The sequence below is a fragment of the Rhynchophorus ferrugineus genome, unplaced genomic scaffold (assembly GCF_030347505.1).
Source record: "Rhynchophorus ferrugineus isolate W39M unplaced genomic scaffold, kcgeb_rfMv2 rfM9, whole genome shotgun sequence".
Taxonomy (NCBI): domain Eukaryota; kingdom Metazoa; phylum Arthropoda; class Insecta; order Coleoptera; family Curculionidae; genus Rhynchophorus; species Rhynchophorus ferrugineus.
In genome coordinates, this window is record NW_027472588.1 from 16301899 (window position 1) to 16328714 (window position 26816).

The 26816-nt window shown below is 32.3% G+C and overlaps 2 protein-coding genes across 2 annotated transcripts; both read left to right on the forward strand.

Moving 5' to 3' along the window:
* The first annotated feature begins 2081 nt into the window (after positions 1-2081).
* On the forward strand, positions 2082-6716 carry LOC143202128 (uncharacterized). The gene has a single exon (XM_076413415.1). The coding sequence runs from the start codon at positions 2591-2593 to the stop codon at positions 3905-3907; it is 1317 nt and encodes a 438-aa protein (XP_076269530.1). The 5' UTR covers positions 2082-2590; the 3' UTR covers positions 3908-6716.
* Positions 6717-21847: 15131 nt separating this feature from the next.
* dbo (Kelch-like protein diablo) lies at positions 21848-26594 on the forward strand. The gene is made up of 8 exons (XM_076413405.1): positions 21848-22007; positions 22249-22612; positions 22664-23242; positions 23312-23513; positions 23596-23739; positions 23812-23952; positions 25116-25317; positions 25370-26594. Exons 2-8 carry the CDS (start codon positions 22324-22326, stop codon positions 25559-25561), a joined length of 1749 nt encoding a protein of 582 aa, XP_076269520.1. The 5' UTR covers positions 21848-22007; positions 22249-22323; the 3' UTR covers positions 25562-26594.
* Positions 26595-26816: the final 222 nt, after the last annotated feature.

Genomic DNA, 26816 nt, shown 5'->3' on the forward strand with positions numbered 1-26816 from the left:
GTTAATGGCCTAGAATATCGGTCAACTCGGTAATATACTAATTACACTAGAAACAAGAGAAGAGTAGACAAATCCCTTGAGTAAATTTCGAAGATAAGATCTTGAATTTGGGGGACATCTGTTTTCCTATGAAATTGGTTGGTCTTAACCAACCAGGGAGCATTAAGAATTCTCCTGAGTAGTTTATTCTGAAAAATTTTGACGATTTTCCATCTGGTTAGGCGTAACGTGTTTAAGATATTAGCTGGAGCCGTATAAAACGATTGAACGAATCAGCATCTTATAAAAGAGAGTGTTTATGGGGAGTGGGAACCTGCTGGCCCGATTGATGAGTTGGAGCATCAGATTGGAAATACCTTAATCTATTTGCAGAAACCTCTAAACCTTGAACTGATCAATATAAGGTCAAATCTAGGACGCGAAATGCACAGTGCAAAGCGCCTCTTATGGAAGAAGATGGCCTGGATTTTCTGTCGATGGACTTCCAACCTTCAGAAATGTAACCACTGGACCGTCTTATCGAGTTGCTTCTGTAGCCTATCCTCGCTGCTAAACCAACATCGTTCTTTCGATACGGTATCGTTATGTCACCAGAAATATAAGAAAGATAAGATAAGAAGAGTAAGAGTTTAAGAATATAATTTAAAACATTTTAAATAATATATAAAAGGTCAATTAAAAAGTACCCGGCCTAACACAGTAAAACACATTTTTTTGACAAAATTAGTTTTTTTTATTCAACATAATTCCCTTCAAGGGTGATGCACTGATTATAGCGACCATCCAACTTTTCGATGCCATTTTTGTAGTACGATTTGTCCTTTGTTTTAAGATAGGCCTCAGTTTCGGCTATCCCCTCTTCATTCGACAAAAATTTCTTCCCAGGAAGCATTCTTTTGATATCTGAGAACAGGAAATAGTCGCTGGGGTCAGATCTGGAGAATACGATGGATGGATGGATTTTTGCCATCGTTTTTACTTTGACTTGTGACACGGTGCATTGTCTTGTCTTTTTCTTCAAATGCGACCATTTTTCGGCGATTTCGTCCTTCAAATGGTCGAATAACGCTATGTAATAGTCGCTGTTGATGGTCCTTCCTCTTTCAAGGTCAATGAAAATTATTTCATGCGCACAGTGTACTGATGGAGCCATGTTTCATCTATTGTCACATATCGACACAAAAACTCGGGTTTATTAGGCTTGATCATCTTCAAACACTGCTCCGAATCATCAACTCCTCGTTGTTTTTGGTTCCAAAGTGAGCTCGCGCAGCACTCACTTTGCACAGACCTTTCTCATACCCTACACAAATATTCGTGAATGATATGATGTACACGTTTAGTTGATATCTTTAGTGTCTGCTATTTCATTCAATTTCAATTTACGGTCATTCAAAATCATTTTGTGAATTTTTTTAAATGTTTCAGTAGCAACAGTTCTCATCAGTAACAACCGCCTTTGGGCGTCCGCTGCGTTCACCGTCTTCGGTGCTCATTTCACCACGTCTAAACTTAGCATACCAATCCTTGATGGTTGATTTTCTTGGGGCAGTGTCCGGAAACACGGCATCAAGCCAAGTTTTTGCTTGAACTGTTTTTTTCCCTTCAAAAAACAATATTTTATCAACAGGCAAAATGCTTTTTTATCCATTTTTTTCACAATAACAAAAGTTGCTTCACTAAAAATGTTATAATTCACAAACTAATGATCCGACAGCTGTCAAATTTATACACGCATCTTTTGAGGGTTAGGTCTAACCAATTGGATTTAATTCTAGTAGAGCCATCTATGTGTCAGGCCGGGGACTTTTCAATTGACCTGTTATTACACCAATTTTTCTCAAGAAATGACTGAAGTGAAAAAATGATAAGAACATCAAAAAATGTATTTTAGTCGACAGATGGCGTTATTTCGACGAAGATCTTGCCTTAATACCGAATTTATGACATTACGTTAATTGCCGGGTTCAACATACTTTGACGAGTGCAATTATATTTAAACGCGATGCACTCCCATCTACCGGTAGCACCCGCAATTACGCGGTTACCAACCCACGACCTAAATGAGCAACATCTCCTTGTCTTCGCGTTTTTCCGTCTCGACGGTGCCGGGCTCCCGCTTTCGCCCGGTTCCACCTTTCGGCTTGCGACGACCTTTCGTACGACATCGTCATCGCGCGAAACACTCCCACTGGACGCCGTCGATCGAGCCCGGCTTCGAGCGACGACGTCTCCCGATTTTTTCCCATCTCGATCTACTTATATAATGCGCGCATGAGCGGCACGAACGCCTAGAATTTTTTAACATAGCCTATTTATAACGATGTTAAAAATACGCCTTCTAAATTTACCGCGTTTCGGACGGACCGATACATACGTTACACCGCGACTCACAGTCCCCAGTGTAATTTCCCCTCTGTCGCGTCGAGTTCGGTCAAGTCAATCGCTACGAACGCATCGAAGGAAAAGGATGAGATTGTCCGCGCTGCAGCCTTGCCGGTGCCAAAATAGGCAAGGGTACTCGAACGTCGATTAGTCGCCACGCGGGTATTTATCAATAGGAAACGGTGTCCGTAGTGTGTCGGCGAAGATGTCTCAGGTGAAGCGCAGTCAGAAGACGGACTTTTCCGCCGGCGTGGCCAGCGGCATCATCACCAGGGAACGAAGCTTCATCAAGCAGAGCAAGGACCAGATGAAACGACGCAGCCAGACGATGGCAACGATCAAAACCGGCAAACCGACGATGGAAATATATCGACCGCCGAACGTACGCACCGATCTGCCCAACATCAGCGGCAAGCTGAACGTGCACGCGAAAGAATTCACCATGAACGACCTCCAATCATCCAAATCCAGCGGTAACCTTCACCTCGCCATGGGATTCGACCCCATGCCCCTGCAACACTCGAAATCCAGCGGTAACATACTGCGCCACGTCAATCATCCGGGGTTCATCTCGCTCCTGCCCGCCGGTATGCCCTTGCCCCTACTGCACTCGGCTTCCGCCGCACAACTCGTCACGACAATACCCCGACCCAATTATACGTACGCCCCGGAGATGTTCGCCCAGCCCGTTTTCTCCGGTCAGAATCAGCACACCGTTCATCACCAGAACAACTGGAACGCGAACCACTATCAGAACCCTCCCCAGAATCAATCGCTGAAGCGTTCCAAGAGTCTCGGCGCCGCCGACTCCCAAAACCTGGCGTCAAAGCTGAAGAGCATCATCAAGGAAGACATCGACATGAAAGTGTTCGCGGAGGACGACCAAGAAAACTTGAAACGGGCCGTGGAAGATCCCAACCAGCTCCCGTCGCGAACCCTCATGGATCTGGTGAAGATCATCATGGAGAAGGCGGTGGAAGGGATCAAGTATAGCGAGTCGATCGCCAAGCTCTGCGTCACCATCATCGAGGGCGAGAAGAACCAGACTTTCCTCGAGTCCCTGTTGAACACCTGTCAGCAATGGTACCAGGAACGAGACAAGATCCTGCGCGGGATAAAAGCGGGCGACGGAACCCGGTTCACGTCCTTCATGTGGTTCCTCACCGAGCTGTACGGACAACTGAAACGTCAACAAATCAAAGATCAAGTGGAGACGTTGCAGCCGGAGCTGGTGCTGCTGTCGGTGTTGGCAAAATGTTGTCAGGCGTGCGTCAGTTTACCGATCAAGTGTTTATCCGAGACGGAGTGTTTGTTTTTTGTGCTGACGTCTATCGGACGTGACTTGGAAACGGAGTTACCGCAGCAACTAGAAATCCTACTGAGTAACGTGCGCGATGGTTTCCTAGCCAGTGCGGGTTCGGCCAGCGTGCGACGTACTCTGTTGCAGTTGATCGAATTGCACGCGTCCAACTGGCAATTGCCCGGCTCCTCAGTTCTATACTATTATCCGAGAATTAAGTAATAGGCTCTAAGTTATTTCTAATAGCTTTTAAAACAATTTAACTTTCTAGCTCTAAAACTAAACTAAAACATTTTACCTAAAATATCAAGAGAATACTACACACAAAGCATTTGATTTCAATAAATGACCCATATTCAAAAAAAGCACCACCGATAACATTTGATTAAAATCACAAGACTGTTGCTCAACAGAGTTTTATAAAAATATATAATTTATAATTTTTTTAAAAGCATCAGCCTCACAAAAATTCTTTTCCAAATTTTGGATTATTAGAATATTTTTATATATAGATTTATCTATCACGCCAAACAAAATGCAACATCAAATATATCGAGCATGACTAAAATATAAGATTCCATAACAACTAAAGCGTGAATAGTTTCCTAACTTATATCCATTTACTTTATTTAATAACATACTTTTTATAAGTAATACTCGACTTATATACTTTTTATGATTGCCTGGGTCATCAGTCATCGTTACAGTGAAACGAGCTGACGCTAATCAAGGTCATTTCAGCTTTTAAGTCCGCTAAATTAATATTAAGTTAATTAAAAATTGTATCATCAAGACTACAACATATATATAAGGTTTAGATAGATTTAGGAATTTTACAGCCGTACCAAAATCATCAAATTGTCCAATTCAATTACAACATATTTTTCGTATAAACGTTCATTATCTATATTTAATTACAACCAAAGAAAAACCGTACGTCTACATAAATACCAGTATTATCTATAACAATAAAGACATGAAAATATTATTGGTTTTAGTAATAAGTTAGGTTAACGTTATACAAACACTTATATAGCAAATATATGCTGGTAAACTTGCTTGAAAACTCATAATGTTTTTAGCAGTACTGTCTTTAAGTCAAACTATAAATAATAAGAGAGAATGGGCGTAAATTGGAACAGTTTTACAGTGTGCGAAAGAAATTTAAATAATATCCGTTATAAGGGACGTAGTATCACAGCCAACTGCTATTTGTTAGAGTATTTATATATTGGTATAGGACCAAAAAAGGGAAAAGTGAAAGTATAAAAGAAGGTCGCATACAAATCCATTTATGTATTTTATTAAATACTGGAAAAAATAATTTCATAACTTTCTAAAATATATGATGCACATTACAGCTTATGATACTATTTTGGCCACCATTAATTAACCAGGCTTTCTATTCATCAAAAACTCGTACATTGTTTTTATTTGAAGCATCCTAATTTAAAAAATATAATTAGAAAGTAAAATATAAATATGAATGAATACATGTGAGAGAAATGTCTTAATTGTTCTCTGTATTTGTAACACAATAAATTGCTTTAAAAAGTTATTAATGCACCAACCATAATTATTTTAACGTTATAATTATGTGCTTGTACGCTATTGTGCTGCATATTGTTATTGTATATTTAATTAGTAAACTAAAATTTACTTAATTTCAATATTCGATGACACATATAGGTTATGTCTTGTTTGACAGGATAATGTTTGATATCTAACCTAATAAAAATGTAGCTTAAGAGAAAAAAAATTGAGACAGTAACATTAAATTTTATACTTATTTTGAACATGAACGTCCGCAAAGTTTAGCCACACAGTATTTACAACGTAACCTTGTCCAAAGCAATATTGTTTGTTAATACATCGTGCTCTATAAGGAGGAACAAGTAGGCGTATAAATACCTGCCTAGTGAATATTAAACACTAACGTTATCGAACCCCCATAATACCGAGTCATTCTTTTCGACTCTGCATAATAATTATAAACAGTTTATTGTTTCAAAATCTCCAATTTTAGAAGTGCGAATGGAGCCAACAAAATCAATGTAAAAAAATGGTAACGCCTACTTGATTAGTCAGAACAGAATTTCTACGACTTTTATTATAAAAGAACACAAGGGATGCTTTATATATATCTAGTGATATTTTATATGAAAATATTTACTTCAAATTCGATAGATGAAAATATTGGAGGCGTTTTGTGAACAAGAAATCTAATTCAAAACTATTACTTTATGTTTTTGTGTATCGTTTTTTTTGGCAATTGGTTATTAATAAATGTTCCAATCATGATGACTGAAACATTTTTGATTTATTATATCTGCTATAGTATTATTTATATTGATTACCAGTAATAACATAATATTCTAAAAATATGCTTTTAAAATGTATTTAATCTTAAATATAGTTTGTGCTGGCAATATATATATACCGTATTATAGGTTATGTTATGCTATGAGATTTTCAGTCAACAGTGTTTTTAAGGATTAATTTGATCTCTTAAGTGCTGATAATATTCCTAAATCTTATAAAAAAACAACTTTTATATATTATACTCGACAAAACAATTATTATCATACATTTTTCAAACTTAATAGTGTTTGTCTTGCATTCAATTTGTATTTATATATTGATACTTGTACTGTAATCATTTTTGTGAAAACTGTTTTTTTTTGTGGACTTAGATTAATTGTTAAGTGTATAAATAGCTTTTAATTGTGATTTAAGGAGTGTCATTGTGGGCTCAAATCATGTTTTATATCACATAGAAGAACGGTCAACACGACCCCAAAAAATCTCTAGTCAGAAATTAAGTTTGAACCCACTCAATGAAAAAAAAAATTAACTAAAACTAAGTTTAATTATATCAATGAAGGACCAAATGTGTGTCATAATGTTTTACAAGGACTGATTTTAGCTATTACGTATGTTTTTTTCTATACAATGTAAGTAGATTAGTAATAATGACTATAGTTTTTAGGCTTTGTAATATTTATTAAACAATATATAGAGATTTTCACGATCAATGATTTTTATTATATATGTCGTGTGATGACGTGTATAAACTATGTTGAATTAATTAATTCTACCTCAGTAACTGGTAGGAAGTTGATAAAATTAACCAATTATATTAAAGGTTTGTGTATCTTGCTGTCAGGAAATCATATGAATCACGCACGACTTTTTGAAAGGCAAAGAATATATTTAGATATCTATGTTTAGCAGGTGCTATTGTGCTCGTAAGAAAAACAAAGACTGAGAAAATTATATGAAATTTCTGGAAGCGGTTTATTTCTTGTGCAAAAAAATATATTTTCTTGATTATTTCCAAACAGTTTTGCTATATCCATTGAGACAAATAATGATGTATTTTAAACAATGGACTATGATTTGTTCACATTTAATTTACACAAGATAGACAAAAGTGTGCTTCTTATAATTGTGAAGGATTGTTTTAAATATTAATCTTTAAATCTTGAATTGAAGTAGACTTAATTTGAAAACGTAACTAAAACTACAAATAAAAATAAAAATATTCTAGATATGATAATATCAACAAAATTATTAGGATAGAGCAATTTTCAAAACTCACTGATAAAGTATATGTTAAATTTCTATATATCAATATTAACCGTGAAGATGGTCTAGTGGTTATTAAAAAATTTGATGTAAATTTAATAAAAATATTTAAGAAATGGGTACTGATACTGTTGCAATATTGTACATGTCTGAAGTATAAAAGTGTAAAGATGCTAGATGAAAAATAAAGTTACAAGAGAAGAATCCATATATACAAAGAATATTTAATATTAACGTCATACATATCCAAAATAAATTGAAATATTATTCATTTTGTGTGTGCATGTGTTCATCTACCCGATCATATAGTTAATCTTGTTTTCTTCCCTGAAGTCTTAAATGCACTAGTCCTGGTGATTGAGCAAACGAATCATATTCAATCATAAACCTCTTAAAATAACATTATATTTTATGACAACAATGACTTGCCATGACAATGTATCTTATTAATAACAGCACCAAAAAATGTGAATAAATTAGTAGTTAATGCTATAGAATAATATATGATATTCTCTAAGCAAATGTTATACTAATGTTAAGAATACCAAGGTATTTGTTTGTATAAGAAGTTTTTAAATTTACGAAGCATAAAAACGTTATTTTGGCGCTTTGTTTGTTTTAGTAATTTCAAAGCACTGCTTATTACTCTTTTTCAAACACGAACGAAATAATGGAGGCACCCTCTTGTCAGTAAAATGCGTTAGAGAGGTAGAGTAATGATAGTGTTAAATACTAAGTTGGTGTGGTTTTTATAGGAAATGTTTTTCAACGGGTTGCAGCGGCTCTGTGACTAAAATATCTCAAGAAATGAAAAACAATATGATCTTGCATTAACCCAAAAAAAAATCGTCCTCATATGAAGTGGGTGACGAATCAAGAGCCCATTGATATTAGCTCTATCAGAAATCGAATTTGTCAAATATTTTCAATCAAATTAATCAATGAGTACTTTTTTCAATGTAAACATAATTTGATATAATTAATTTAGGTGAATGTATATAGATAGATAGGTAGTTAGATAGATATACCTAGATATATTTTTTATAACATCTTTATTAGATACGCTTAGTACAATCTTAATTTACAATTAATTTATTACTACTTTTCCTATGTACTTGGATTAATGAACAAGCAAGACGAGTGCGAGAAAATACATCAATATGTATTCCTCAATTATAAAATTATAATTATTTATTAATTATTAACTTATAGCTATAGTTTACACTAAATGTATACACGTTATATAAGTTCGTATGGTTTTGTTCGCTTCAATCTCCTGACATCCTGCGCGCTGTCCAGCAGTTAAGTTTCAATGCGAAATCTTGGATAACTTCGCAAATCCATTTGATGTCCAGGTCATCATGCAATCGAAGAACCTTGTTTTGACAGCTCTAGATATATGGTAAGCAACTCTTCGAAGGATGTAGAACCACTCTTCCCACACAGTTGACAAATCTGGCATTTAAGGTGTAAAGATAACCAACAAAATGATCTAATAGAATTTCGACACATTGCTGTTAAAATAAGACGATTATAAAAGCATATAATAAAATCAAGAAAGACTTGTTATATCAATTTATGTATTTAGATGAGACATCAGTATTTCAAAATGGAATACAAAATAAAAATAGCGTAAAGACAACAAGATTTGGTGGAAAAAAATAAACATTAGAATAACATTTCTGTAGGTTATGTTAGTCATAATATTTATTAGTAATTAATTGTAGATATATTATTCTTCGTGCCTGAAATAGGAATGGTTTTAGTCCTAGAACACAGTATAAGTATTGTCGAGAATGACACATGGTTGGATGAACTTAATCAAAAAAATGAAGAAGAAATTGACGAATGGTGCAATCGTGAACAAGTATTAGTAATAACTTGGATAATGACTCAGAAAATGACCTTTCCGGATGTAAGATAATAATACTAATGCAGATAATTACCGAGATAGGGTGATGAGAGTGGGAACAACTAAAAGTGAAAGTAGGTGGAGATAGAAAATCGTGTTGTAGAGTTTGAAACACTTACGTGCATATTTATGTGTGTAATTGTTTAGAATATACATGAGAATTTGGTTAGAATGTACGAGGAGAGAAGAAATACCAAGTGATTTATGGATATGGCAAATGCTTTAGGGAGAATGTAACAGAACAAATTAAGGACAAATACAGTAATATCAAAATGACTTGACAAGGAAACACTGCGAGGAAGGAAACAAGAGCTAAATGCAAAAAGGTAAATATACTCTATAAAAAAAAGTAAAATACATTACATTACAAAATACAAACGCACCTAGAACTCTAATGCATAGGTGCTGTGGAAGAGTTCAATATTAATATAATAAAACACAATTCTAACCTACAAACCATTGTGACTGTATAATTAACTGTAGTTTAAGTCATTTGATAATATCTGTATTAAATATACTACGATATTAAAATAAATTATGTTTGACAACAGTATTTTTGTTTGATTATTTTACTTACATTTTAATTTTGTCACAGCGAAAATAAACTAAAACTCCAACTTGTTGCTGTTGTTGCTCTTACCAGACCCAGGGGCAAAACAAAAGTGGTTGCCGTAGTTCATTGGATTCTACCTCTCGATCGCTGGTAAATGGCAACGTCGCAAAATCAAGCGGAAACTGCCAAAGTAGCCACTACCTATAATCTCACAGAAATTCCATTTCTGACAGAAGTAAGGTTCAGGTTAGATTACCTCAAAATATATTCTTTTTTTTTCACAAAGATTATTACCAATAATATTTTTTTTGTATATTTTAAAGTCTCCTTTTACCAACGAGGCTCCGAACTCCGGTCCTCGGCATTAAACCTACCAACTGGCGAGTGACCAACTTAGAAATCATCCCAGAAGATATCCGGTCTTACCCAGCCTGGTTACTGTCGTGACTGAGATCATTTTCCTTGTCGGATTTTGCACTCTTACCTAGGACTAATTACTAAACAATCACAAACATAAATTTACGACCATGCCCCAGAAGGACTCGAACACGCGACTATCCCAACAGTAGGTGGACCGTCTTGTCGCCTTTACCACTGCGCCAACCAAGTCGGCAGTAATATTTTTATGACTATAAACAATAGCTATTCTAAACAAAAATCCTTTTCAAAATCAAATTATATACCAGATTATTCAATAAGTCCGCGGTTCATAATCTATTCGTCAACATTAGAATTAAAAATTGTATTGTATTTTTCTTTGTTTATACTTAAAGTTGATTAGTACATTTAGATTTTGATTTTTGGTTAGTTATTAGTACAGTTTTAACAATAGAAATAGTGCAGTAACTGAATTATAATTTATTGTGATAAATTAAACGATAATTAGCTCCTTTAAACATAATAATTTATAAAATATTTTGTTAACATATGCAATATATGTTGATATTAAATGTAAGTCTACTCTTGTTGAGTAATGCAATGTTTTTATGTTCACACAATCTTACTAGCTGTTTCTAATGTAACATGGGGCGTTAACAATGTTTCGAAAAACTTTGTGTTGTTTTGATAAATCATATTTATATTGGATTGGTTTTTGTCCGCGGTCTTCAGTCCACAGATTGCGGTCCACAATTTGTCACAACCAATATATTTTTTTAACATCATGCAAATGTCTTCTATTCTCTTATTTTATTCTATTCTTCTTAACGTACTCTTTCCACTTGAGCTTGGCATCCAGCGACATACTCAAATATTTTACTGTGTTCACATGCCGACTTCTAAGACTAATTATGACTTACAGGTATATGTAGCATTTTAAGTTTATTCAATATTTCTTAGTCCATTCAGTGGTCTTATTGACAGCTGTTCGTTATCTATGTACAGTTATTTCAGTGTTGTTACTTGTAGCAAGTAAGGTAGTAACATCGGCAAATATAACTATTGTTTCTCTTTCACATTTAGGGATTTCATCGGAATAATGTATGTGCAAAACTAGCCCAAGGATACCTTGTGGTACACCCGCACAGATGGGTTTAATATCTGAATATTCGTCACTGTATCTTATGCTTTGCGGTATTTTGTCAGATAATCAAGCTCTCATATAATATTTTATCAAAGGCTTGGACCACGTCTCAAAATATAGCAGAACAAAATTCCTATTTTCAAGCCTTCTCTCAATTACATCCATAATACCATGTACTTGTTCAATTGTCGAGTGTTTATTTCTAAATCCAAACTGATGAGCCGAACTGAATTTTTTTTCTTCAATAATTGATTTAAAACGTTTCAAAATGAACTTTTGGAACAATTTTTAAGCTTTCGCACCTGTTATAATAATTTCCGCAATGTTCTGCTGAACATAATAAACATATTACAACAGCAGTATAAGGCAGGCATATTTGGCAGCTGTAAGTACTTGGCCACTTATTAGTTTATAACCTAACATTAATACTAAAGTTTCTTTTGAACTCATTAGAATTATAACTCAATATTTTATTTGGATTAAGTTACCATCAGCAGGACGAAGTTAGGGAGTGTTTCATAAATGTATAATAATTTATTTATCCCTATCTCTATTTTATAAATTTTCATTTATTTTTAACATAGACATCAAGTTCTTCCATCAGAACGAGATTAAGTTTGAACGTTACTTATGATAATTAATAGCGTTGCGACCTATCGACTGAAAACAGTCGAAACAGTCGATAGTCGCAAAACAGTCGGTAGTCAAAAAAATAACGAGTGAAAATAGTAATTACTATTTTCAGTCAAATGCACGGTTCGACTGTTTTTTTCCATTAGTAATGTCAGACGGCGATGTACGAATTCTTGTCTGTATAAAATGTGAGATAGGAAAGGACGGAGATAAATGCTTGGAGCAGTTAATTTTTAATGTCTTTATATTCTCTAATGGTAGTATAAGCGAGACAGAGAGGAATGGAATAATAACACCACAAATGTTTTATTGTGTTTTAATATATTAATTGCTATTTTTAAATAACATAGCATATTAAATGTAAATAGTACAATACAACTTAAATAAAACCTAAAAACTAGATTTTCAATAACCATAACTACTAAATAAAATGTAAACGTATACCTAATCATTGAAAAATCTAAACCATGATGAACCTAAAAATGATCGTACAATAACTACCAAACCCTTTTTAAATAAAAGTTTTATTTATTTTTGAACGGAAATATTTTTAAATTACTGTGAATATTATCATGTCCAACTTTTCTCCCGTGAGGCTATTTCTTCGTTCGTTAATTATTTGCCCAGATTTTGAAAAAACTCGTTCCCAGGGGATAGATATTGTGTGTATAGAGGAATATTTTACGTGTAACTGATATAATTCAGGTAGTTTCATTTTATGGGTTTGCCAAAATCCAGTGGGTTTTCTAAACGCCCAATAAATAGAATTTCCAAATGCTGCTAAATCTGTAAAGTTGCTGCAGTACTTGGAGTAATTACTTCTTTCATTCTAGCCATTTTTTATCAAAATATATCCAGATGTCAATACATTCTTGGTCAGTAGTTTTGTCTTGAATTTCGAATTGTGGAACTATATTTGTATTTTTTGAAGTTAGAATAGAAGATACCTATTTTGTGATAACTTTTTGTATCGCCTTTTTACATCTAGGATCTAAAAATGTGGATTTCCCGCATATCGTATTTATTTCTAAAATTGCCAGTCTTTTGTTGATGACCTCTAATAGACAATTTTGTTATTTTTTCCCCATTCACTTGTTAAATTCCTGGATTTGATGGAATGTTGCAGTCCTCTTATTAACCGTATAATTAAAGACATCGTTGGGATATCTTTCACCAGATAACTCGATGGTCATTATTTCAATGGGCTTTAAAAGTTGAACACATTCTGTTAAGATAGTCCTTTCGTAAACAAATAAAAACTGTGGTGCTTTTTTTAAACATAAACAAACAGCCAACAAAATAAATTGTTTAATATTAAAGTAGAGTTTTCCTATCAGAAAATGTATTTATTACAAATATTTAATATACTTTAATCACCCCTTTACGGTTAATATTTTTAAAAGAAATTTAACAACTGTTACTGAAAAAAATTCTTCAAATCTTTTGGATCTATGCAATTTCTGAAACTTTCGGAACCTGATTTTAGTTTTCAAGATTTTAGGAAAAAAGTTTCGACGAACAAGAGGCTTGGACAAAAATCGTGAAAGTTTTATTTATCATTTACAATTTACAATTTAATTTTTTTGCCCTCGAAAACTAGCGTTCCAAAATGCTGCTATATTTATTTACAATATATAGTTATTCACAAGCAAACTACAAAAAAAACCACATATATCACATATAAATCTATATAAGCATAAATTTGGCGCATTACTTTCAAGGTCGCGGCTAGGACGGAAGGCCAGAACGTTAAAAAACAGTCGAATGAATTAGTAGAACCGAACATAGTAACTAAAAGTAAACGACTGAAACAGTCGATAGTAAATAGTAATAAAATCAGTCGAACCGAAAATAGCGACTGAAAACAGTTACTAGTAAAAACAGTCGAACCAAAAATAGCGACTGAAATAATCGATAGTAAAAAGTAGTCAATTACTGAACAGTCAAAAGTCGATTTCAGTCGATTGTTCCCAGTACTGATAATTAGCATTTTAAATACACAGATCTGCAAAACAAAACTAATAGCTGCTTGTTGCTTTTGTAATGTTTATTCATTTTGTTATTATATTATTTATGTTTTTTAAATGCTGAATCCAAAATTTCTTTTTTATCATATGATTAAAAGTTTCTTGATAATTATAAGTTTGGCTAACTATGTTAAACGAGTTATTACATTAAAATAAAAGAGATCGGATTTGAAAAATATTATACTATTTACAAACCATTAACGGTACATATGTTTTTATTTAATATACATAGTGTAATTGTATATATTAAAACCTTTTCTTTTTCCCAGTGAGGCCCCTCTTTATACATTTTCGCTTGTGGGAAGAATATATGTCAGAAGGTCCGTCTGAAAAGTCTAACAGTAGTCGGGTATCATTGAGATGCTACATTTTTTTTGGTATCATTTCTCCATTTCTTTAATGTATTAGTGAAATCGTTCACCTTGCTCTTCACTCGTTCACCTGAAGGAAATGTTCTCTTACACTCATTAAGCAAGAAATATGCTTAGTACAATCTTTACTATCTCACAAAAATTTGTTACAACTGTTCTGTTGTACTTGCATCAATATAGCAAGCAAGGCGAGTACGTGATTAATACATCAGTATGTATTTCCCAAAGACAATAAAACTAAACTATTTAAGATAAAGTTATAACAATTATACACTATATAAGTTCGTGCAGTTTGGCTCGCTTCCTTCTTCCTGCGTGTTGTTCATTAGCGCTATTGCTTCTACGTTGCGTAATTAGGCAATCAGTAAATTACTAATTTTATTTCATATTTTAAAGCAAAATCTTGAATAACTTCGTAAATTCAATTGGTTTCGAGGTCATTGTGCAACTCTTCGTTGGGCCGACAAGTATTGGTAATTAATCGTAGAACATTGTATACTAGTTGGTTTTATGATTTAAGGCATCCTCATATTTGCACCTTATAGGTCCAAATTAGCTTTATGATTGATTGAGAAACCAATCTCCTCGATTTTAGGTCAAGTTGAGGATATCTTCCGACTAACCAGTACAGTTGCTTGATTTTGAGTCTGATCTGGTCTGCTTTTTATTTAACATGATATTTCCAATTTAACCTGCCATCGAGATGTATAAAAAGGCATTTAGCTGATTCTGCTTGAGGAATCGGGTACCAGTCCAGTGATATAATTACATTCTTGCCATTTTGCCGCAAAGCAAAATTAATATGAGCAGATGTGGAGCTGTTAAGCTGTATTTTACAGTCTCTAGTCAATTTCTAGATTTTGTTGACTGACACTTGTACTTTTTCTACAGCCTTAGACAGAGAGAACTTTTTTTATGATAGCTGTGTCGTCGACAAATATTCCAAGTACTATTTTTGTTGTTGTTGAGATATCAGCACTGTACAGCCGATACAAAAGTGGTCTCAAGACACTTCCCTGGCGAATGCCAGTCAACTCCAACTCTAAATATTCGTTCGAAAAGATATGACTGCAGAAACTGATAATAGTTCCGCTGTAGCAATTTGCTCATCTTTAAGCCTTTAAGGTATAAACAAAATTATATAATATATTAAAACGATATCGGTTGTTTCGATTGAATAATTGCAAAAAATGTTGAGATATTCATATAATATTAAAACTTATTTATATTTTATTGCTATTATAAAAAACGATGAAACAGCAGAAAACATTTTAATAAGAGTCCATATAGGTATATTACGTCAAATTCGCATGGCTCTAAATGAAACATTACATACGTCTATTTATATCATAAATTATTTCATTGCCTTCCTGTATAATGTGTCATCTAATCGTTTTCGACATAGTAATAATTGTTAAAACAAACCAGACATCTCGCCGCTGAAATTGCATTTTGTTCAAATATTTCCAAGTCGAAGTGTCCGCGTGCACCCAAAAAATAAATTGTACAAAACAGACTTTTTTTATAAATGAGCCTGAGATATATTTTTAGAAATGATGTCAAGCAAATACATTTTTCTCGCTTAAACGCCAGAACGCCTTCATGTATTGATGACAAAATGCTATTTGTTTAATTCGATGATGAAATCAATGTCACGTAGATTATTTACGTTCAAAATAAATAATAACAATATTATAATCCCCAACTATTTATTCGTACCGTTCATTAAATGATTTCAACTTGACTAGGTATAATTAAAATGACACGGTATTTTAGATATAAAATATTTCTTTTGTACATTAACCTATCCATGGTTTTCTAACACATTTCGACGTTTGATTGTTCATTTTCAATCATAAGCAACTCGGATCACATCGATAATTTGGAAGATTTCAATCATAGAGTATATATTACTCTATGATTTCAATATAAAAGTTGAAATACTAGAAAATAAAAAAAACATGTTCTATAATCTGACAAGAGTCTAATTCTTGAAACGCCTGGCACGCGACGTTGTCAGTTCTTATAAATTATACGTATATTTGAATAACCTAATATATAGCCCTTCCAATAAATCAGCCAATCTGCGTCATAAAAATTTATAATGCAACGTTGCCGTATCAAATTTAAGTTTCCGCTTATTTTAACTCTAACAACAAAATACTAAAATAAATAAAATAATTAAAGAAAAATAATGTGTTAAACAGCCACAATAATTTGTAGGTTATGTTATGACATATAACAACAATGTCGACCAGTATCAACACAAATTGAATTTTATAGAGCGATGTGGTTATATATTCGCATGCATTAGACTTCATTCTGTCTGTTTTTATCTAGAGTAATGCTAATTAGTAGGGTTGGAGACTTTCGCCTGAAATTGACTATCAACTGTTTAGTAATTGACTACTTTTTACTATCGACTGTTTCAGTCGCTATTTTTGTTTCGAATGATTTTATTACTTTTTACTAGTGAATTTTTCAGTCGAATACTTTCAGTCTGACTAATTTTATTACTATTTACTATCGACTGTTTCTTTTCTGTTACTTTCAGTTACTATTTTCGGTTTCACTAGTTCCATTCGTCTGATTTTTAACATTCTGGCTCTGTCGTCCTAACCGCGATCTTGACAAAAATGTGCCGAATTTAATATGTATAGTAATATATATAGTTTTATGATTTTGTTGGTAGTTTGCTTTAGTAAATAAAGTTTTTTCTTACTTAGTAAATAACAATATATTGTATATTAATACAGCAGCATTTTGGAATAATATTTTTTGTTAATGTAATAGAGTAAAAAGATTAAAATTGCGAATAATAATTGGTTAAATACTTTTATCTGTTTTTATGGCAATAATGGGTAATTTTTTTTATTAACTTTTTCATTTTGATCTAATCTTTGGATCATTGTTCTAGTCTTTTGATTGTCAAAATTTCTTTCCTAAAATCTTGAAAACTAAATTTCGAAAGTTTCCAGCAATTTCATCGATTCGAAACGATTAGAAATTTTCACGATAGAAGTTAAATTTCGTAAAAATAATATTAATCTTAAAGTATCACCTCTTTTATGTAAGAATAGATATTAAACTATATTCAATATTTATACTGCCGGCTTGGTGGCGTAGTGGTAAAGGAGCGATCGTGGTTCGGAGCCCACATTAAACTTTAGGTAGGCCATATATATATATATATATATATATATATATATATATATATATATATATATATATAATTATATATATAAATATATTTATACTAAATATTTCTAATAAAGAAATTTTCTGATAGGACAACTCTTATTAAATATTCAACAATTTATTTTCTTCTCTATTAAAAAATACAAGAAAATAATGATGGTCGTAACCTTTTTTGGTTTATTTTATCAGCAGGTAAGACAGAGAATTTTTTTTACAATCTATTTTTATTATTTTATAACTTTTCAGTAGAATGATGCATTCAGCTAAACATTTAATGGTTTGAGAATATTTTGAAAGAGAATCCTCAACTTCTGCTATCTGCAATCGTCGAATTAGAAAATCAGTATTTGGTATTACAAATAATGCTGAGGCGATACAAGAAATTATCTTCAATTCTAACTTCAAAAAACACAAATACAGCACTAGAATTACATACGACACGGATGTCTCTACACATTAGAACTGCTATAAAACCTTTTTTTTATAATATTCACAAATCGAAGATCTATCCATTGCTGCCTACTATTTATAATTTCTAGAGCCCTTGCCAGTTCCAGGGTCAAAACAAAACTGGTTCTAAATGGCCACGTCGCAAAATTAAGAGGAAACTGCCGAAATAGCCACTACCTATAATCCCACAGAAATTCTATTTCGGACAAAAGTAGGGTTGAGGTTAGATTACTTCAAAATATATTAAATTTTCTTTCTCACACAGATTATTTATCAATAATATTTTTATTATTATAAACAATAGCTATTTTAAACAAAAATCCTTTTCAAAATCAAATTATATACCAGATTATTCAATAAGTCCGCGGTTCATCATCTATTCGTCAACATTAGAATTAAAGATTGTATTGTATTTTTCTTTGTTTATACTTAAAGTTGACATATTAAAACATTTTTAACAATGGAAATCATGCAGTGATTGAATTATATTAAATGTGATAAACATTATTAAAATGGTAAAACTACTTCTTCAAAAATAATTGTTTATAAAATAGTTTGTTAAAATAATGTATGTTATTGTTAAAAATATAATAATTTGTTAAAGTTATAAATTAAGGTTCATTTAAGTCATATCAAACAATTCTTGAATAAAAGAATGAAATTCTGATATAAAAGGAGTCCTGGTCGTATGTTATCTTCAAACTAGCAAAACAATAAACTCAGATTACTACTGTAACCTTTTGGATCAACTAGATAAAAAATAATCAAGATTCAAGGTAAAATATGGATTGTCTCAACATACAGCTTATTCAACAGAATTAGCTCCCTCCGATTTATTATTAATACAAAAAAATTATTAGAAAATGACCATTCTACAAAAATGTAATAGCACTATGTTTATCTGACAAGCCAGAAAAGCACTACAATAACTTGATATTTATTAAAGTGAAACATAATTATATTGAAAAATAGAGCTACTCAACTATAAATTCGGTTTAGTTTAATTTCCAGCTTACAAACGTATTGAACACCTTATTATATAATAGTAGCTAACAATTATAATTCCCCTTATCATAAATAAAACTGATAAGGATAGCGCAGTTCTGTGTTAAAGTATTGTGTGACAAAAGTTTAATGGTAAATAATAGAATGAGAAAAAATGTTGATTTTATCTTTTCAATAAGCAGATGATTAAAACTTTTCAAAGATGTCAATTAAAATTTTGACAACACCCATTTTTAATATCTTCAAAACAATCGTATATATCAGCAAGCAAGGTAACTTCTAACAGATCAATTGGAAAGTCTGTATATACGAAAAAATATGTTTTTTATTTAGCCCGAACCCTCAAAAGATGCGTGTATAAATTTGACAGTTGTCGGATCATTACTTTGTGAATTATAACATTTTGAGTGAAGCAACTTTTGTTATTGTGAAAAAAATGGATAAAAAGGAGTTTGGCGTATTAATAAAATATTTAATTTTGAAGGGAAAAGATACAGTTGAAGCAAGAACTTCGCTTGATGCCGAGTTTTCGGACTAAGCCCCAGGAAAATCAACCATCAAGGATTGGTATGCTAAGTTTAGAAGTGGTGAAATGAGCACCGAAGACGGTGAAACGCAGTGGATGCCCAAAAGAGGTTGTTACCGACGAAAACATTTAAAAAATCCACAAAATGATTTTGATGAGACTGAATGAAATAGCAGACGTGCAGAACGTGTACATCATATCATTCACGAATATTTGGGTATGAGAAAGCTCTGTGCAAAGTGGGTGCCGCGCGAGCTCACTTTTGACCAAAAACAACGACGAGTTGATGATTCGGAGCAGTGTCTGAAGATGATCAAGCGTAATAAACCCGAGTTTTTGCGTCGATATGTGACAATTGGTGAAACATGGCTCCATCATTTCACTCCGAAATCCAATCGACAGTCATCCGAGTGGATCGCACACGATGAACTCACTCCAAAGCGTGGGAACGTTGTCCCAACAGTTTGCCAACAGTCGGCTGGCAAGGTAAATAATTGCCATTGACTAGCTTGAAAAAGGAAGGACAATCACCAGCGACTATTACATAGCGTTATTGGACCATTTGAAGGACGAAATCGCCGAAAAATGGCCGCATTTGAAGAAAGAGAAAGTGCTACTTCATCAAAACAATGCACCGTGTCACAAGTCAGTGGAAACAATTGCAAAAATCCATGATATGGGCTTCCAATTGCTTCCTCATCCACCGTATTCTCCAGATCTAGCCCCCAGGGACTATTTCCTGTTCTCAAATATCAAAAGAATGCTCACTGGGAAGAAATTTTCGTCGAATGAAAAGAGGCCTATTTTGAAGTAAAGGACAAATCGTACTACAAAAATATTATCGAAAAGTTGGAGGGTCGCTCCTAATCAGTGTATCACCCTTGAAGGGAATCATATTGAATTAAAAAAACTAATTTTGCCAAAAAAAATGTGTTTTACTATGGTAGGCCGGGGACTTTTCAGTTGACCTGTTAGTTCGGTCTAACTACTGAAAAACTATTGATAAATGTGACTAAGTATCCTTTATGTTAGTATATATCATCAGAATCACAGCTCGTTGATCATTTAGTCAATCCACATCATTAAAATTGAAGAAGATAATTGAATTGAACATTGATATCGAAGTAAATTATGATTGCAGTCAAACTAACTGCTAAAATACCAATGGATGCTATACTGAATGAAATTTGTGAATTGAAAAAGAAATAGTAGCAATTTTAAAAGACTAAATTTATTGACTTATAAAGATTTATATAATATTCAACAAGCAAAGCAATTGAATTCCAGGTACAAAACATAAAAGTGAAGTAAGTGTTGAACCATAGGTAAATAAGGTTAAAAATATAAGATGTGTGTTGTTATATAAGCCACAATCTTAGTTTCTGAGTACCTACCCTACTGAGTACCTATTAAAAAAAATAACGTACTAGTACATTAATTCATTGTAATCAAAACAAATGCTAAATATGACTCAAGTTTAAGATTAACATCAACATTTAGAAATTTTCGAATTTCAACATTCTTTAACTCAATATGATTCGTAAATTCTTAAACCATAAAAGAAATTATTCTTTATCTTATTGTTTACATTATTACATAATCAATGACTAAAACTAAAAAAGTGCAGTTAGATTACAAAAAGATAGCGTGTCAAGAAGCGAGAAATGTATAACGAAAAATTTATATGAAATTATATCTCTTTATTATTAATTAAAACTATATAATTTGAATTGACCTACGCCACTGTTTTCTTCTTTCTCTTCCTACCTTTTTATGGTATTATTAAATGGCTGACGGCTATGTGTAGCAAAATGTATTTTCTATATATTTTATTTACACTCTAATATACGGTATCATCAACATAAGTTTTTTATAAGTAAATTTTCTTTCAAGATATTATCTCACAAAAAGAAAGAAAATAAAGATAGATTATTATAACGTTTTAAAATAATTTGTAATAAGGTTAAAACTTAGCTTCCACTGGCAATAATAAAATTTCAATTTCCATAGCTATTTAAAGACCTTAAAGCCAATCCAATTAATCTTAAAATCTTAACATACCTTAAACTTAGAATTGTCTAAATAATTAGTAGATTAAATCATGTTAAAACCAGATTAAGCAATACTTTTTTTACTTTTACACTTTAATTAGTTTTCTAAAAAGTTATATGTAAATATTTACATCCTACTTAGGCAACCAACAATATTTTTGGTATGTTTTTTTATATACAAATAATATACTAATTATATATCAGAATGCACACACCTATATAGCTATATATAAATCATTTATGTGTTATCATTAATATTAAATTATACTATTCTTATAAATTTAGTGTGATCGTTCCATAACAATATAAATTGACATGTATGACATATGACATGAAATACTGAAAACGTCAAAACAAATTGTACTCGACTGTTAAAGTATACAGTTAAATGAGAATTTATATTTTATAATTATTTATTTTCTCTTCTAAAATAGTCACCAGAATTTTGTCATCATTTTTGCACCCGAGTTCATAAACGATTTAAAGGTAAATAAGGTTCACCCTCCTAGATATTTCGCAATTCCTTTTAGCTCTATTTGCATAATTGTATTCTAAACATTTCGAATTTTTGGGCTTTCTAAGATGCGTATATTGCTACTTTCTATAACGTGATTGATGTTGAAATACGATACTATTTTAATAAGTATTACATGACTATTAAATTCAAATTATGTAATTTTCTTTGATTTAGCTATTGTGCTTAACATTACTTGTTTGTATTCAACAGATAGATTCGGTGTGGGGTTGGGCGTCACCGCCCTTACGCCTCCAATTTGCCTCGCATTCGCGAGGTCCTTGCAGAATGGGTGAAACAACAGGTGGAGATAGACCACCATCTCCAGCACGCTTATCACATACATCTGATAAGCATCCCAAGAATACATTAACGGAATTGAATCTGCTTCGACGACATAGGGAATTATGCGATGTTGTATTAAATGTTGGTGGACGGAAAATTTTTGCCCATAGAGTTATTTTAAGTGCGTGCAGTCCTTATTTTAGAGCAATGTTTACTGGTGAACTTGCCGAATCTAGACAGACTGAAGTTACAATTAGAGATATTGATGAATTAGCTATGGACTTGCTAATAGGTAAGATATAATTTTACAATTAACATTTTTAGATAGTAAAATGACTTTTAGAGTTTTGTTATACTTCACACATTGTTGTTGAAGAATCAAATGTACAAATGTTACTGCCAGCAGCATGTTTATTACAGCTAACTGAGATTCAAGACATATGTTGTGAGTTCCTTAAGAGGCAACTTGATCCCTCTAACTGCCTTGGGATCAGGGCTTTTGCCGATACTCATTCCTGTAGAGAATTATTAAGGATAGCAGATAAATTCACTCAACATAACTTTCAAGAAGTTATGGAATCTGAAGAATTTATGCTACTTCCTGTTTCACAACTGGTAGATATAATTTCAAGTGATGAATTAAATGTTAGAACAGAAGAACAGGTTTTCAATGCTGTTATGTCATGGGTTAAATATAATGTAGCTGAAAGGCGGCAACATTTGCCATCAGTTCTTCAACATGTTAGATTACCATTGCTTAGCCCTAAGTTTCTTGTTGGAACCGTGGGGTCAGATTTGCTGGTTAGATCGGATGAATCTTGCAGAGATCTAGTAGATGAAGCAAAAAATTACTTATTATTGCCACAGGAAAGACCTTTAATGCAAGGACCTAGAACAAGACCAAGGAAACCCACACGTAGAGGTGAGCTTAAGAAAATTCTTTTTTTTTATATGTTTAATAATAAATATGCTAATATCTTATCTATTTCAGGAGAAGTATTATTTGCTGTTGGAGGTTGGTGCAGTGGAGATGCCATAGCATCGGTAGAAAAATTTGATCCACAAACAATGGAATGGAAAATGGTAGCACCTATGAGCAAAAGGAGATGTGGAGTAGGAGTTGCTGTTTTGAATGACCTACTATATGCAGTTGGAGGACATGATGGTCAGAGTTATTTAAATAGTATAGAAAGGTAATACATACTATCTTTTCATTAAATGAATAAAAGGATTTTAATGATAATTAATTCTTTTTTTCAATTTAACTTGTTCCAGGTATGATCCTCAAACAGATCAGTGGTCTTGTGATGTGGCACCTACAACATCTTGTAGAACAAGTGTTGGTGTCGCGGTGTTAGATAACTTATTGTATGCTGTTGGTGGACAAGATGGTGTTCAGTGTTTAAATCATGTTGAAAGGTAAGTTTTTATGGTATATTCTTGAGTTCAAATTCCAGAATTATTATTGAGTTTATACATCTTATTTTGCAGATATGATCCAAAAGAGAATAAATGGTCTAAAGTAGCACCGATGACCACAAGAAGACTGGGTGTTGCAGTCGCTGTTTTAGGAGGTTACTTATATGCTATTGGAGGTTCTGATGGCCAGTCACCTTTAAACACTGTTGAAAGGTATTTATGATTAGTTATTATGAACTTTGAAAAGTATTCAATAATTTAGTTTCTGTATCTCAGAAATTTAATTGAAGTGAAGATCATTATTTTTTTAGATACTCAGTTAATGAGAATTTAGACAATGCAATTTGAATTTCGGGGTTTGCAGTGTCATTGCTCTGGGAGAGTGTCTGTTTCTCTATATAAAGAAACTTGATACCAATATTATTGATGTTCCAAAACTATATATTTTAAAGTAATCAGCCCAACTGTTCTCATATTTTTGATATATTTTTGAGATTGCTCTGTATTATTTTAATTATATTACACTTGCTTTCAGGGTCTATTTCGCTACCGAAATGTTAGAATTTCTTGTCATCTTTCACTGGAGATCTTCCAACCATTGTAATCTATAACTGTAGATTTGCTTCTCTATTATTAGTATTGAATAGCTCTATTTTTAATATAATCTTAGATAGAACCCCATAGAATGAAGTACGTTCAAACATCGCCTTTGAATATCTTCAAGCTTACGCGTCGAAGTTTCAAAGCCATACAACAGAATTATATATATTATTATATTTAATATGCAGTAGCTATTTTTTTTAAATTATTATTTGGTATTAGAAATTAAAATGCATTATTCAAAAGATGTACTAAAAATATGAAGTTCTATATAGCAATTTAATACAAAATTGCAATGAAACTATTATTGATGCAAAAAAATTGGCTCATCTGATTGAATCTGAATTTTGAATCAACATCACTTAGCCTAATACTAATACAATTTTTCATAAGTAAGAAATGAACTGATCAAAGATCCCAAAAATGTTTTTTAATTTACAATTAAGCGCTTAATGCATTACGTGCTAGATTTGAGCAACTCAGTCACTCCCTACAAAGACACTATTAAAAATTATTAAGTGATGATTCTGTTGACATAAATGCGATGGATATCAATCTATAATGCAAATCATTATACTAAAATTGATAATAATGTTGATTTTTCCCCAAAACCGAGGTTGTAAATACCGCCTTGATGGTTGAATATTGAGATTGGCCTTTGAGCAAAACATTTTCAGAAAAAAGTTCCTTGTGTATATGAGCGTTGTTTGTGCGTTAATCTGTCTGTAATGGCGTAAACGCTAGAACTCGCCCTGATACTGATTATGTATTTCTAGATATGACCCCCGCCACAATAAATGGACTTTGGTCAGTCCGATGTCTACTAGAAGAAAGCATCTTGGTTGTGCAGTATTCAATAACCTAATTTATGCAGTTGGTGGTCGCGATGATTGTATGGAACTTAGCAGCGCTGAGAGATACAATCCGCACACTAACACATGGAGTCCAATAGTCGCGATGACCTCTAGAAGAAGCGGGGTAGGTTTTGACATTTTCGATGTTTCATCTACTATAATTTGTTTTGTTCCAGGTTGGTTTAGCTGTTGTAAACGGCCAACTGTATGCGGTAGGTGGATTTGATGGAACTGCCTATTTAAAAACGATCGAGTTCTATGACACAGAACAAAATCAATGGCGCCTTTGTGGTAGTATGAACTACAGGCGATTAGGGGGTGGTGTAGGAGTGATGAGGGCGCCACAAACGGAGAATCGTATATGGTAGTTTCCGCGAATGTTGACGCCACATTTTCTATACTTTCATGACGAAGTATAGAATTACTAAATGCATGGTTTAGTTTATTCTCGTAAAAAGAGATATGTACCTGTTCTCAATATGTTTTAATCTCTATTAAAGTGTCTTGTTTCGTGAAGAAAAAAGTGCAGTGATAACTTGTACAGATACTTTCAAATAATGAAATGGAAAGTGTTTAATTATTATTTATCGTTTTTTGAATGTGGCGTCAATTGTAAATAACAAAAATCGATGTTAATTGAAAACGCGTTTTTAAACGTAATAAGTTCCAAAGTTGACTACATAAACGAAATGACAGCGGCAGAGTTTGTTATATGATCGAACGGATCATACACTAAAATTTCTCTTTTTATTTTGTTGAAACTTATAAAATATTTATACGTATATATATATAAAGATTAGTTGTGATATAAATACTCCAGATCTATAATGCAAGTAGGAATATACAAAACTATCGTGAAAATATATTTATTTTTTGTTTTTTTTTTGAGGCATAAAGACTCTAATTGTAGATGTTATAGAATAAATTGATATATACATATATATATATATATATATATATATATATATATATATATATATATATATATATATATATATATTGATATTTATCATTAAGATCATATTTGAATAAAAGCTTAAAAACTTAGACACTTTTGGGTGAAATGTTTGGTAAGGCAACTATATTAGTTGTTAGTATTAATCAATAACAATAATCAAAATACTACTGAGGTTATTTTACGGTATGTTGGTATTAGCTTTTGTACCATAATGTCTTATTTTTTAATTTTGAGAATTCTTTATATTTTAATTAATGCATTTATCAAAAAAGACATTTCTTATTTTTGTTATTCTTTTTATTATATAAAACCAACATATTGTAAACTATTTGTATCCATAGACATATCTAAGTTTAAGTATTCAAGACAATTATTTAGTGTTGTTTTCGATTTCATACACCTAATTTTCTGTAGGCAAGAAAAATAAAATTTTAAATGTCCATGTTTTGTTCTTATACGGATCCAACATCTACTTCAAGTTCGTCTCGCCGACTTCAAATTTTTCGAAACAAGGTAATCCTAAATAGTCAGGAAAATTCATGAGGATGCAGTTAGGTTAATCTGGACTTTATTTCCCAATTTTTCACGAATTCTCAAATCAACCTAAAAACTTGGAAAATAAATGTATGCGGAAAATGGCCGATTTGCTGGAGTTCCATTATCAT

Coding starts and splice junctions, on each gene's coding strand:
- LOC143202128 (XM_076413415.1), top strand. CDS start 2,591: ATGTCTCAGGTGAAGCGCAGTCAGAAGACGGACTTTTCCGCCGGCGTG.
- dbo (XM_076413405.1), top strand. CDS start 22,324: ATGGGTGAAACAACAGGTGGAGATAGACCACCATCTCCAGCACGCTTA. Junction 22,613..22,663: donor AGCTATGGACTTGCTAATAG/GTAAGATATAAT, acceptor AATGACTTTTAG/AGTTTTGTTATACTTCACAC. Junction 25,318..25,369: donor TGACCTCTAGAAGAAGCGGG/GTAGGTTTTGAC, acceptor GTTTTGTTCCAG/GTTGGTTTAGCTGTTGTAAA.